This window comes from Aphis gossypii, chromosome 2 (genome assembly GCF_020184175.1).
Source record: "Aphis gossypii isolate Hap1 chromosome 2, ASM2018417v2, whole genome shotgun sequence".
Taxonomy (NCBI): Eukaryota; Metazoa; Arthropoda; class Insecta; order Hemiptera; family Aphididae; genus Aphis; species Aphis gossypii.
In genome coordinates, this window is record NC_065531.1 from 13,999,808 (window position 1) to 14,016,676 (window position 16,869).

Genomic DNA, 16,869 nt, shown 5'->3' on the forward strand with positions numbered 1-16,869 from the left:
ACCCTGCTAAAAGAGGGATAACTATAATTTTAGTTTCATAATACATTTAAAAGGAAATAACTGTAAATGAAAATGTATTGTCAAACTACGTTTTAGATGACATTGTGTAAATATAATAATTATAACATATTATCGTTAAACATAATTTCAAAATTTAATACTTACTTACAATATTATAATATTTAATTTTGAGTCAGAATTAAAATAAATAATGGTAAGTACCATAATTATAAATAAGTATTTATAATTATGTATATTAATGATTCTTTGTAAAATATTTAAGAATATGTAAGTATTTACGAGTACAAACAATATTTGAAAAAAATATTTAATACAATTTTTGTTGTCTCTTTTTAGAATGAATTTTACGATTTAATTTCTTAAGCTCTAATTGTAAAATCTAAGCACGTGGTACACGTCATATGATTTATATGATATATTATATGACGTGTATGACGTATGTACCTGAATGTCTGAACGGTAACGGTAAATATATTGGTCAATTTTTAACTACCATGACGTGTAAATATATTAGTAAATTATATTTTGATATCAGCACCAAATCTAACATTTTTATATTAGCTTAACTGATCTAAATTTTTATTATTAAAAAAAAAAAACACTTAATATTTCAAAAAAATAGTGTTGTTTATCTGCTGTTAATACAAATACCTATCAGTAATAATAAAAATATATTATTTTGATCATGTTATTTATTACATTTAAAATTATTGATTGCTTCTAACTTATTTAAATTATTAAAGTATATATCAATATAACTATGTTTCACTTAATATAATTTCATAATAATTAGAAGTATAAAAAGAACATATAATATAACAACATACATGATTATAGGATTAGGTAATAGAAAAAATAATAATAAATAAAACAAACATTAAACAAAAAAAAAAATTTGAAATTCCCCTATACCTATATGACTATAAGTTAGGTAAATATTTGTTTTAAATTTAAATTATATTTTAATAATATACAAAAAAAATGCTCTAACTTTTATTCAACTAGTTAAAAAAATAGTTATCATTCGTTGATATTAGAATTTTTTTTAAACTGTTTTATCATTAAATTTTTATTATATTAGTATTATAAGAATTTAAAAAAATATATAAATCACAATGGAATATTTTCATGACATATCTCATAATTAAAAAGTTAAGTTTTATTCAAAATATTTGAAGTGGAGATCGAGAATTTCTTTTTCTTACCGAAACAACATTTTTCTGACAATTATTCTTCCATTTGATTTTAAATGATAATATTTCATATAATATTATACTTAAAAATAAATGTAAAATTATATTCAGTTATATTTTATGATTTATAATTGAACTTGCTTTAATATGAACGTGCGTAGGTTCTAATCGTACCATTCGTACCTACATTATATTATATTTTTTACTAAATTTTATCTTACGATTCTTACGAAACTATAGCGATTAATATAACAACAATAATGCACTACTTTGAGTGTTTTGGACGTGTAACACGTACTAACCTGCACTCGTAACGTGACAGGAATGTAAGTTCCCTTTTAAGGTACCCCGTAGAGCTTTTAATTAAAGCTTACAAGAGGCCTTTATATTTATATTATAAATCAAATTAAAATCATTCTTTCAACGCGTTCAAACACAACTTTAATATAAATCACAGACTTTAAAAACCAAAAATAAGTATATATTTATAGGTATTTTAATGGAAAATGAACATTATTAAGTAATTATAAGCATATGATATTATATAAGTTTAAATTTCAAAATGATTTTAGATTTTAGATTCATTGATGAATGTATATGAATGTATGTATATTAGATTTTATTGTCGTGTTTTTCCTATTTTATTTTTCAGCGAACATTTTTTTTTATATTAAACCTAGTTAGTCCTAATTGAAGTAGCTTGAACAATAAATTTTTCAATTTCTCATTCGATTTTTATAAGAGAAATTACAACAAAAGTAAAGAAATGTTAGCAAATTAGATATTTACCGTTTTCCAATAAACAATTTCTAACCTATTATTATTTTTGAATAAATATAAAATATAAAATATTAGTATTGAACTAAAAATAAACTATAAATAAACTGTATAGTATAATAGAGCGTCAGCCTATACATTGTTTTAAAAACTTAACAATGGAATGTTCTATATTAAACAAGGTAAACGAGACCTTCGCCCCAGGTTTGTGTTTTTGTTATTGTTGTAGTCTATATAAAGATACACATTAATACACAAATTGCAAAGATTTGTTAAACAATCTCTCTTTTTAAACAATTCATAATTAATTCAACTAATTTGTTTTACTTAAGTATTACATAAACTGTTTTTGGTCACGAAAACATTCAAATAAGGCTCAGTTCAACAACTGCAGTTTGTTTGTTTGTTTGTTTGTTTATTTATTTTTTTTTGTTAAAAACTTTATGTACTTATCAGTATACACAATACACATGTATATAAATAGGTTGTATAATAGTATAATATATAATACATTATACATTATACAATATACATATACCTACCTTAATGTTCGATAGTTCATTTATTTATTTAATATTAATTATTCAAGTTTTTACCTATATGTTAAATGTAGAGACACCATTATTGTTCTATTTTAAACTTTAAGTTAATTTTTTTCTTCTTAATTTTGTCTGTTGGTTAATTACCGTTAAGATCTAAATGCTCTGTAAACTTTTTGTAATTTTAAACATTCGTGAGTTTCTATTATTTAATTGTTTAGAAACTAATTTATTTTATTGTTATGGTATTTTTAAAGACAGAAACAATTAACAGTTTTGAAGAGGACGAAATTGTTTCTCGCGATGGACATCGTGATATTGAAATCGGAGTGGAACCTTTACTGATCTACGTATTTATGTAGAGTAACAATGAATGGTTTTCTTCATATTATTTCCGTCGTAACTGGACAAGACCACATTAAACATTTAACTGCAACATGTTTGTCGCTAATTACCCATAACCATCCTACAACCCATTGGTTTTAGGTCTGAACAAGGATACTAAAAATAACTCGAAGTTAAATATTTTTTATTCAACAGAACTTGAATATAAAAACAAACTTTTTAATTAATGAATATAAATAAACAAATGCAGTTATGTTTAACAATTCAAAATGTACTTGAAACATAATTGCTTATGGACTTGTAAGTATATAATATATTTAAAATGTAATTAAAAGTTATTTGATTTTGTGTTGTTTCCACATATTTTGTATAAATCTCAATCAACTTAACGTTACGCCTAAAAAAAAATTGTTAATGCTTATTATATTATTATTTTTCAGTTATGCCATCACATTTTTCAAGTAAACGAATAATGTTAATGAATATAGTTACCAATGTACCAGTTATTTAATATGATTTCAGTACTCTTCCGTTGAAAATAATAAAGGTACTTAAAATAAAACAAAAAACCTTCCGAGATTAGAGCCTCGATAAGAAATTTAACTACCAAAAACGTGTAACCTTTAGTATACTTTGATCAACTTTCTAAAAGTTGATATCCATTGTCAGTGACGAGTTATAACGAATATTTCTTGTTTTATACTTGGCATTTTTTTTTTATTATTATTATTATAGCTTCACTACTTGGCAGTTATTGAGGAATTTCTTTTTAAACTTGGTAAAAATATATTGTACATTTTTTGTAACAAATATGGAATAGTATTTTTAATTATATTTAGGTACATTTCATTTAACATTAACTGTTAATATTATTAATGATTTGGTTTTAGGTACAGCTTATTTTATCACATTATGTACTAAGATCATATTATTTTGTTTTGAATATATATTATTAGCGATGAGTTGTTGTATCATTAATTATAAGTTAATAATTTAAAATAATATTTTTTTTCAGCTACATTAGATTTTTCAGTAAATAAAATATCAATGTGAAAATATATATTAAAAATTGCTGACGGGGTTGGTATTCAATCAGAAAACTATAGATAGTCGAGCATAAATATATAATATCATTTGAGTAAAAAAAGTGACATTTTATTTTACAAATAGACATTTATCAAATCTTCATTGTCCTTATTGACAGTATATTTTTAACTATTATGACTTTTGCTGCTTTAAAACGATGACTTTTGCTTATTCGTCTTCTACGGCATAACTGGATTGGTATCGGTTAAGCTGTATATGATTATTACCAATAATAATCTTTCAAAATAAAACTATTTACTAAAGATGAAATATTTTTTTTTACCACTATAAATAGGGTTTCGATTAAAAACAACTATTAACCCAGTAACCCACTTCCCTAATAATTAAGTTAAAATGGATAACACACAATATTTAATGCGGATAATATTGTAGATATTTAATATTTTGATTTGCTACACCGATTATATAGAAAAACAAAATATAAAGTAGACTATATATTCTTCAATTTTATCGTTCATAAATTATTTTATCGTTGGTTTTTATATTTATAAGAAGTGGTTCGGGTGTTACAAGTATGACATTCTATACTCTGTAAACATAAATTTAAAGATGTTTATTTAGGTTCTTTGCTAATATATTAATAGCTAGCTAATAAATACTTATAAAAATACTGGATGAGGTGAGAACTGACAATTATTATTAACAATACAATATGAGTGTTGTCTGTTTTCAGATTCGTTCGTTAAAAAGTTAATTTAAATAATAAATTAAATATTTCTATTATATTTTTTTATCATTGGTAAAAAATGTTTTCTAGAATTTTAAATTTGACGCTGAAAACTACTCTATGTTTTATTAATAGGTATCTGTAAAATCTAAAGAACAGACTAACGTTTATGTATGGTACTAGGTAATGTAGAAATGATTAACAAACCCATGATTATTTGTATAATGTAAATCTGTAATGATATACATTATCTATATGCATAAATAATTATAAATATTTAAATTTAAAAATTAGATTAAATTAAAAACTATATAAGTGTATAATATAAATTAATAATATTTTATTATTTAATTAAAGATTATAATTTTCATAGTTTTTAGGTACCTAATTTTGTATGCAAAGTAAACTCACGTATTGTCGATGTATAGATTAATTAATATACCTAGTATAAAAGCGCTACACACTTACTACTTTTATCAGATACTATAAAGTTAATTTTACACTTTACAGACATATTTAAGACGTAAAATTTTCATACAAGAAAAAACTGTCGATATATTGTACCCATAACAGAGCTATTTTCTGATTTTCTATTAGTTATTTAAAATATAGTATTATTTAAATTTTTTTCGACAACTGATAAAATGTTATAAGTATTTGAGTCGGTAGCATAAGTAATATCTGATATTTTACTGATAAATTTGTCATTTAGATTTTTCCCATGTAAAACAACTTAATAATAATAGTATAATTTTAAGAAATTGTGCATAAAATAATAATAACTAATTTTACTGACCATTAGGATAATTTTACTTTATTTTTAAGTATATTTTAAGTAATAAAATTTAATTTATTTTGGATTTCATTGAAATTGCCTATTTAAAACCCCTTAAAAGAGGATAACTTACTAGTGATTTCCATGTTTTTTTATGATTAAGTTCTCATGATTACCTATTAGTACGATTAAAATTGCATTTACATATTTGAATGCAGTTATAATTAACCATTTGTATATTTAATATTATTTATTTTGAATTATAATCAGAAAGATTAATTCATTGATTTTACAATGATGTATTTTTCTTTTTTTTATGCTTGTGTTTGTATTAACTATACACGATAAGCAGCTACTTTAAAAAGATCATAATTTACTACTATTGCCGTATTTTCCGAAATAGTCAGGAAAAACAAACAAAAAATTAAGGAAAAACGGGAATTTCGGTTTTCGAAAAATTTGTTTTGTTTTTTAACTTAATTTTTAAATTAATAACCTTAGATAATGGACAATTTTAACAAATGATCATGTTTGCATTACCTATACATACTATAATTCTTTAAATATTTTGTCTCTTTTTGAATTGAATGCATTTTTTTACATTTGAAATTAAAATTATGTTTTCTATAAATGATGATTTAATACAATATCCAATTAGCTATTATTATATCTATATAAAAATATTAAAAATACATTTAGACACAATTATTTTTTTTTATGAATTTGAAGTTCAAATGTTAAGAAAGTTCATCAAAAACACGTACATTTGCAAACTATTTTGCAGTGGAAATTTATAGGATATACACATTTTATAAGCAAGACCTGAGAATGTAATACAAAACTCTCTATATTTATAAGTTATACGGAGATACTTAGTTTATTTTATTGGAATTAAAAAATCTAAAATATATAAGATCATAATTATTTTTTATAGATATTTAATGTTCAAACATATACTCGAAGTTACTTATTTTAATGATTAATAACGATTCATAACGATGAGAAATATTTTGTTATAATTCAAAAAATTGTACGTATATCATGACTATTAATTTTTCTACACGCAATGGTATTTTCAAAATATATAGATTTATCTTGAGTTACTACTCATTACTTACCAATTACCAATGCCATCAACATGTACCAGTGGCGCAACCAGGATTTATTCAAGGGGGGGGTCCAGGAAAATTTTTTATTTATTATATATTGTTTTTCTGTTTTCTTCCTGAGTATATACTATATACATTATACATTATAAATACATTTCATTTTTTGATAAATACAATTACCTATATTATTTAATACACATATTATTTACATTTTTAAATTTATATTTACAATGAAAGTATTTCAATTAATTATTATTATTATTATTATGCCAATTAAATTATGGTAAAGTCATTATTTATTACCTATTATTATCTATAGTGTAAAATCTAAGCGCCGGTTTTCTTCAGATAATATATTTATAACTTCTTCCACTGTTACTGGGACTTCTCGGTGAATATTAAGATTAGCCAAACCATTCAACCTATTTTCAGAATTAGTGTTTCTTAAATAGTTTTTAATTCTCTTGAGTGATGAGAATGTTCGTTCCGCTTCACACGATGTAACAGGTAGAACAACAAGGATGTGCAATAAGGTATATACATTTTTATAAAAATCAGGATTACATTTTGATAGTGCGTCTAATGCACTCGTGGGTTTAATATTATTTTCTCTTAAAAACCTATGCCATAAATTAATTTCTATAACTACTTTATCATAGCATTCGATATCATTTTGATAAAAATGTACAAGTTGCTGAAGATCAGTTTTAATATTATAATCAATTAACGCTTGAAACCCAGATATTATTTCTCTGTGATTATTAAATCGGTCGTTTAACTGTTCAATAATAGACTCAATGAATGGAATAAAAATGCTTACTCTATAATATTCTTCAGGTGTGTTCATCATTATATTGCATCGGTGTTTTTGTCTTTTGGCAAGTCTTGGAATTTTAATTTCTATATCCATTTCTTTTGATTGTGTTACAATTATTTTGAATAAATCACTGAAGACAGTTTCAGCATTTTCTCGGATAGTCATTAACTCTTTTATTATAATATTAATATGGTTAATGGCTTCGCATAAATCAATATTTTGCTTCTGTAAGTAAATACTAAGAGGCTTGGTATATTTGAACATTTTATTAATTATAGCCAGACTAATATTAAATTCAGAAGCCTGTAAAGCTAAAAGTAGTTGATTAGCTTTCGTGGCCGTATCCTTATCGGACCACGTGATCATTTCTTCTAAGCTACTCAAAATAACAGGTAAAAAATCATAAAATATTTCCACCGAATTATGTCGTTCCACCCATCGCGTTGGACAAAGGCGTTTCAGTTTTAGTTTTTTTGATTGACACCCATCATCTTTCAACTTTTCTTCTTCTTTAAATAAATTCAATTTTTCACTGAAAACTATTTGTCTTTTTGGAGTGTTTAAAAATAAATATCCACTTTCAATTGTACCCATGGTATTTCTTATTTCAGGTATATTACAAGAATACGATATTGATAAGTTTAAGTTGTGAGAACTACAGTGTATATAAAGTGCTGTAGGATATTCTTTTTTAACCAGTACGGCAACGCCATTCATTTTACCACTCATAACAGCAGCGCCATCGTATCCCTGGCCCCGCAAATTATTTACTTCAATATTCATATTTTTTAATTCTTCCACTATAATATTTGCTAAATTCCTACCATTAACTTCATAAATAGGTACAAATTTTAAGAAGTCTTCGTGCATTTTCCCATCATCAGAATTATAATACCTGGCACACAAAGATAATTGTTCAATACCAGAGATATCGGCAGTTTCGTCGGCAATAATAGAAAAATACTTACAATCATTGATTTTTTTAGCTACTTTTTGTGTAATTATTTTAAAACAAGCATCGACTATCTGGTTCTGTATCTTCCAACTTATGTACTGCGCGTTTTTTTTACAATTTTCCCGCAATAAAACATGAGTATTGTCTCCCGAAACTTGAGTTGCATTTAAATAAAATCGAAGTAAAGCACGAAAATTGCCATCATTTTCACTTGGTTCAGTTAATTTTAATGGACCACAATCTTGGTGGCCTCTTAAGGCAATTCCCTGACGACCACAGAGTATAACTGATTGAATTACAGGGCTAATAATTTTCCTATTATCGTCTTTTTGTTTTTTTGCTACTTTATTAATTTGGTCATACACAGAAGACTCTTCCCCTGAAATTACCGCAGACAAATGTTGAAAATTTAAAACACAATTAATATGATAATTACTAGCTTCGTGCGATTTAAGCTTTTGAATTGCGTGTTTCCAATTTTTTAATGGTTGAGTGCAAAGCTGCCCAAGCGATTGGCCTCCTTTCCCACCTTGTTTGACGCAAAACAATACACAATATTTGCAATAAATGCCATCATCTAAACCACTATATGCAATCCAACTCCATTTATCAAACCACGACATTTGAAATTTTAAATTTTTACTACCATAAAGCGTAATAGGAAAATCATAATTTTTACCTGGCGTCCAAATTGTATTTAATGCTTCCGTTTTTTCGGTTTTCGTCAATTTTTTATCAATGAATAGTTTTATATCAAATATACTAGAATTTTTAGGCACCGGAGTACTCAAAATAACATTTTGTTCGTCTTTGTCTGGAACTTGTGTTAAATTTGAAACCGAAACATCTCTATTATTTGTTACATTAGAACTATTCTTTACACACCTCACTTTTGATACAAAATAGTCATTTATACTTCGTTTCATGGCTGAACTAATATAATATTTTTAACGTTAACTTTAAATACGAATATAGAAAATTATAAGCACAAGTATCCACTATACACACAACATTTATGGAAAAAAATTAGTATTGTAGTAGCAAATATCGCAGACTGTACAGACTATACATCACTACACTCAACACTGCCCGTTTTATCGCTGATATTTATATATTATTGGTCAGTCAGTAAAACTCATAGAAAAACCCACGGATTAAGATATACGACATACGTATCACGTATATGATGAACATATATTTTATCTTACATTGTCGTTGCAACTATATACGTATATTAATATATTATGATATCATAGGTTATTGACAATCGTTGATTTTATCTATACATCAGATTCTTTGTGTTATTAACAATATACCAACTCTAACAATAATTATAATCAATAAATTTTGATGAAACTTCTGGGTAACTTTAAAAATATAAAATATAAAAAAATACTATGGCATGAGCCAAGGGGGGGGTCCGGACCCGGGGTCCACCCCCCTGGGTTCGCCACTGACATGTACCTATACACTGTTTGACGGTAAGGTGGTATTAATTTAAGAGTTAATAATGAAAATATATATATATTATTCTATTGATATTATAATAAAAATATTAATAATATCACGAATGCAATGTTTTTGGTAAAGAAAAATCATATTACCGTAATAATAATAGTAAAATATTATTTAAAACTATTAAATTTTATCAACAAACATATCATGAAAGTTACTTATAGTGATTAGGCTGACAGACCCCTTCTGATCAAAATCATTTTTCGTATACAATGAAAATTAATGAAATTTAAATTTAACACAATCATATCAGTAACCACTGTTAACACCTAATGCATAGCAAAATGATTTCCATTTAAACGCCTTTTTTCATATCAATCTTTTAAATCAGTATTATTTAAAACACAAAAATGAAAGTATTATTTGTGAAAGTAGGTATGCATTTATTAATGCACATATACGATATAATATGTAACTCTATTAATTTTTATCAGAATCATATAAAATAATATAGGTACCTACTCATCTTCACTAATTACTCATAATTCATTCCTATAGTTAGATGATAAACAAATATTTTGTATTAATAATAAACTATAATTTTTAAGAGTTCTAAACACACGCAAATATTGAATCTAGAGGATAAGCACCAAGTATGGAATAGTGAATAGTTTCCCTAATATGGAATACAGCAGTGAACAACATATCAATATTATTCAGCAAGGTAGCAAGGTCATCAATTATTCGAACAATAGTTATTTCGGACCTAATGTTCTAACTTATATACTATAACTCTAATACACCATATACGTTTATAGTAACCAATAATACGGTTTTCAATTTCGTATAGAAATTATTCAAGTTTTAGATTTCAGATGTACCTACGTATATTATTTTATTTGTCCTTAAAAATTATGTTAGGTGTCTGTAAATTATGTAATGCTATTTTAAACAGTAAAAGTACTTTTTATCATGTTTAAAAAAATATTACATTTAAAAATTCATTATATTTTATGGAGATACAATGATTAATATACTCCATTTAGATTTGGATATGCAATATTACGGAATACATATTATAGAAAAATGTATTTATAAGCAAATAATGCAATCTCGAAGATAAATACAGAAATGTCTATCTCTCTGTGATCAAAATAGGTATCTAATTATTTTCTGAATTTTGAATATTAATTTATTATTGAAAATGTTATAATATATTTTATTTTAAAGTTATATACCTATCTATGTAAGGAGCACATAAAAGGTTTTTTGTTTTCGGTAGTGTCAGCAGTAGAACGATTTTTCTATTCGTTTGAACTGTTCAACGTGTTTATCGTGGGGTAGAATCCACCGTGCAGAAAATGCAAAGCTGAATAAGTAAATTATTGTTCTTAATTGCCAATTATTTTCTTTTAGAAGTTTACGGTATAACCGCCGACACGTCGTTGTCTTCGTTATCGTCGTCATCGTTCCGTAAACGGCTGAATGGCCTAGTAAACTTTATAAAATACTAACATTCATAGTAAGTTTTTTTATGCAGATACTCATTTACATTTAAAAATGAAGCAATTTATGCATCAGAACACGAACCAACAACGTATTAGGGAAAAAATTCGCAAAATAAATCGTCGAACACTTGAAATACGAATATTTTTATTTAGAAATTTTAAAAATAGATAGTTCCATCCATCAAATACGCATTATTGATCCGTGCATTCTAGTTCTGTATGATTACATATAAGCACTGAGACATTATAATCGATATGCTTTATTATTCTGAATAGAATTTGAGGACATATATTATTATTTCACGTTTCGTGCAGGTATTTTTGTTTTTTGATCTATCAATAATACATCTGTATTTTACACATTTTGTAGTTGGTTTAGTTTACATAACATATTATATTTGTTACACATCAAAGTAATGCATATAGGACAAGATCAATAGTTTTTTTTTTGCCGTTATATGGACTTTAAAATATGTGTTACATTAATATTATATTATACATATACATATAATATTATATCATATCTACAGTTTTTCTTGTCCGACAATAGAATTAACTTTTAACAATAATTATATAAATTCTTCAAACTGATAATAGAAATTGATGTTTTTCGAGACTATGCAAAATTGTAGATACCTACCAATGATCACTCAAGCCTTCTTTACAGCTACATATAAATAAATATAATGACATAACCCAGTCTCATATATCATTCGCCTCTGATTTTACAGTGGTATGATGACACACTATACTCCTATGACTATGCAACTTACTTATTATAGTTTTTTATGTTAATTTTATTTTCATTCATTATAAATATGTACTTTCACTTATACAAAACAGTTTGTTTTTTCTGGCAAGTTATTATAAACAATTAATATAGGTACATTATTTAAGTTATTTCTTATTAGTTAATTGTTGGCAGAATAATATACTTAACCCTAAAAGTTTAAAATTAAAATCCTTGAGTACTACATTATTTTACCTAAAATTACGAATTAATTTTAATATTACACTTTATACGGTTATGGTATGTATGCATATGATTTGAACTGTTTAGGCATTATTTTTTAAACTGGAAAAAGTTAAATTGTTACAGCTTAATAATAGCACTTACTTCAACTACCTAGTTAAATTAATTAGAAAATGAACTAACTAATTGAGTTAAACACTTTAAAAAAATAAATAACTATTTTTTATAGTATTTCACGAAACGCGTCAATACGACGTTCTTCCATTGACCATTTATGTAAAAATATTGTTCATTCATCGCTGCGTGGTGCGGCGAAGCGGGGCCGTAGGCCGTAGGCAGACCGTCAGTTAATGTACCGGTACCGGTATAGTATATAGGCAATAGGCACACGCTACTGCTAAGTATAAATTACAAAAAAAATCGTAATTTGTCTTTGTATAACGAAGTATAAGTATATAATATTATTGTGTGCGTTTTACTTGAAACATATTTACTAGAAATTAATTTTTTTTCTGGGTTTATCTTGCAACGTCCAGTGATATTTATACTCATATTTTATTTGCATGATATAATATTAAATTATGCATTATATTATACCCAGTGTAATGTATAATATATTATAATGATATGTGTTTTCGACTTCAAAGAGAGTCGAAGTGTCGGGTCTGCGTTTCATCACCATTTTACTGGCAGCGTGGCATGCGCACTTACCTGTTCAGTCTCACTCATTGATGTTTGCGGCTTGAATTATTTTACAACAAACATTGCCGTACTGTACCCACACGGGTTTTCATTCATTACAATATGTGCTGACCGCATTGTATATAAGTGTATAAGTGTGTATACTGTAGAGATATTACAGCGTGTGTCCTGGCGTCCTGCAAAGGGAAAAGTTATAAAAGTATAATCACTATATACATGTATATTATATACACTATATATACGTATATTATATACATACGCTTTACAACATTTATGCAAAATTATCTAAATAAGGTTTTTTTATGAGGTGAGTCAATAGAATGTATTATAAACTTCACTGTACATAGCTTTATATAATATGTACAGTATTTAGTGCGGATAATTCATATTTTTAATAGGTATATGTACGCGGTATGTAAATTGTACCTATATACTGTATAATTTTTTGTTTATTTTTATACGAATAGAAATTATTTTACTGTGAAATTGAATAAGAATAAATTTTTTAATCAATTTAAATATTGTCAAGTTTAAAATGTAATGATCGAACGAAAAATCATGTTAAACTGTTAAAGATTTGACCTTCGTCTTACATAACTAACGCGCGTTTTTGTTGGACTTTATAATTATGTATTTATACTATACTAATATACCTGCTAAATAATTATTTATTTTTAGACCTATTGATTTAGAAAAAAAAATTCACCTACAAATTTAAAGTTTAAAACAGACGTAACTTAAATTATAAACTAGCATAAAAATAAAAACTAAAGTAAGCCATCATATTATATTCATTTCTTATAGGTTAATTAGTAATAATTACAAGCTATATTTATATGTGAGATTATATTTTGTATAGTGTATAGTGTTTATAGTTAATAATATAATATTAGTAATACTTATTAGTTATTTCTTATACTACGTAAAACCATAAAATAAGTTTTAAAAATCAACTTACCTATATTGGCTATATTCATTAATTTTAATATTAAATAGATACCGTAAACTTTACTATTTATAGCATTCAAATCTACACTTATTTATGAATCATTGAGTTAAAAAATGTTAAATCTGATACTTAAGAGCAGATGTCCTAAACTTTTTTTAATCGAAAACTTTAATTGACACATAATTGTTATTATTAAACAGTTGTAATTCATTTGTTTATTATTTATTTGTATTATAGAAAGAAAACAAGAAAACAATAATATTAATTTCCTTTGGTTCCTATAATTGTACTACACATCACTTTTAATTATGATTTGATGTTACGATTATTTATCCATTTAATGTCTACATTCCTTTAACTTAAAGGCAATGGGGGTAACTTAGGCAATTTTTATGGGAGGGGGAGAGGGGCAAACTTTATTTTATGCCGATATCTCGTACACTTAAAGATAATTAAAGACTAAATATATGTCCTAATAAGTACATTTTGATTAATCAATTCATTTTTATTTCTATAGTTAATCTTTTTTTAAATATTATATTTTTCAGTTTTTTGAAAAAATAATTCTTAAAAATCTAAAATGCCTTTTTGATAATATTTTTAAAATAAATTTATAAAATATCAAGGGGACATTGCCCCGTTAAATTTTTAGAAGAGGGAAGTTGCCCCCTCTCACCCCCTCCCCCAGTTTACAACTATGCCTTTAAGTTATCTATTACAGTATACCTTACCACATAAAAAATAAAGATCACTCCACAAAAATATTTGGTGTCACTTTTAACTTTAAACACAGTAGTATTATGTAATATTTACGCCATAGTCTGTAATCATCCGTTCATTTAGGAATTTTGGAGATTTTAATAACTAATATAGGTATATTATTATGTGTATATAATATGTTTTAGTGATATTTAATTGTTCAAAGGAATATACCCTGTGCAATTTTGTTACAGCATAATTTAACTAATTTAAGTAAGTATTATTTTAACATAAATCATTCATTTTTAAATACATGTCACATTCTTAATTATGAAGTCTCAATGATATATTTTGAGAGGGGTAAAATATATAATTATAATATAGGTATAATATTATCTGTAGATACTATAGCCTATAGGTATTGCGCTTAATGTGTTAAAGTCATAACTCATAAACATAATGCGTTTTAAAGTTTTATAAATTAAATATTTAGCTGAATTATTAATCACAATGAATAATATATCTTGAATAGGAAGATTACTCTCAGGTCTGTTTATATTAATATTGTTTGTTTGGATTATAAATTCCTTCATACGCCCTCAGAAATATAACTTTATATTTACTTTTGCACTTAAATTAAAAACATTGAAATGTATATAGACTTACATAAAATATTGTAATTACTAAGATAAAAAAAAATTAAGCCACGGTACAGATGATCTTACCATTTTATGAATGAAGACAAACATGAAACAACCAAGAAGAAATATCCATATGTTCATAACTCCAGGAGCAGTTTTGACATAACTTTAAAGCCTCTTACCCTGATCGCCCCGATCTAATATATAAAATAAAATTAACTCATAATTTTATAGAATAGGTTAAATTAGTGTTATTCAAATAAAAACACTTAATTAAAAATTTTAAGTCCACTCAAGTTTACGTTGAAACGAGTAATAGTAAGTTATGTTAAGTGAAAATATCATAATTGATACAACTTATAATATTAAGTCATTAAGATGATGTTACAATCGCATGTGTAGTTTGTCTTACAAACTGTAGATAGTATACGACAAAACGTACACGGTAAATTTGCTTTCAATAGAACCTAGAGTATATTATTGTTTTTAATTTTGATCTATTATCAAACTGAGAATAAGGACATTATCTGTTATCTCTCGACAGTTTTTCACAGTATTTTCATTTTTAAGCAAGTTATGAACATTTTTATACTTAAGAAGGTATTACAATTTACAATACAAGTACCTAGGTATTAACATTAGTTATTTTTCATAACTTGTTTACAAAGAAAAAACATCGTAAAAAACCGACAACACATAATAGATGTTGTTACCTTTAAGTTTCATAATAGGTCAAAAATAAAAACAAATTTCTTTCTTAAATAGAACAAAATAATTAAAATTCCACAGAGTAAATTAAGATATTTAGAATAAATATTACTTTTTACCACGGTATGTATAGTATAATATGACACACTTCTATGCAATACCTTTAAAATTATTAGAATTCTGCACTTTGCTAGAAAAAAAATATAATATAATATATTATAATATAATACGTTAATATTTATTTTTAATTTTATAATAAGTACCTACCTAAATAAAAGAGAATAAATATGCAGTAGGTATAATAGATGAAGTCAATTTGCACCCGTTAGACTAATTAGTATTATTAATTACTGAAGTGTTTGTTTATTTATTAAAATATGTTTGTGTTTTTTATCAAGCTATTAATATACATATATTAAATATATGAATTTAGATTTGAAAAACAATTTCGCGATAGCCTCCGCTGGCTCCACTCCTCGTCTATAAACACTCATAAACGGCACACGCGAGCATTACACATAGATCCACGACTGGGAGCACAAACATGTATTGATATTTATGTATATATATTCATGTCGACATTGGCATTTGTATATTATTATTATTATTATTATACATTTACAAGCGCGTAAATATTGATATAATATATTATACATATATATTATAATGACGCGTTTATGGTTTCAAAGTCGACCTTGTTCCGACGACATCGACAAACACGCGCATTGATGCGATATATTGTGTGTTTTTATAAAATTATAATAATATAATATAAATCGTATTACACATAGTGTGTGTGTGTTGTGTGTGTGCAACGACTAACGACCGACCGACCGACCACCGATGCGATCGAGAGAGGTATATACCTCAACAGACCTACCTACCTTTACGAACGAGAACAACACGTGAAAGCCAATTAAATACGTATT

The 16,869-nt window shown here is 25.5% G+C and overlaps 1 protein-coding gene across 1 annotated transcript; it reads right to left on the reverse strand.

Annotated features, from left to right (window-relative positions):
• Positions 1–6,846: 6,846 nt before the first annotated feature.
• On the reverse strand, positions 6,847–9,231 carry LOC126549538 (52 kDa repressor of the inhibitor of the protein kinase-like). The gene is made up of 4 exons (XM_050198976.1): positions 8,742–9,231; positions 8,405–8,684; positions 7,630–8,245; positions 6,847–7,575 (listed from the first exon to the last, which is right to left on the reverse strand). The coding sequence occupies exons 1-4, from the start codon at positions 9,229–9,231 to the stop codon at positions 6,847–6,849; spliced, it is 2,115 nt and encodes a 704-aa protein (XP_050054933.1).
• Positions 9,232–16,869: the final 7,638 nt, after the last annotated feature.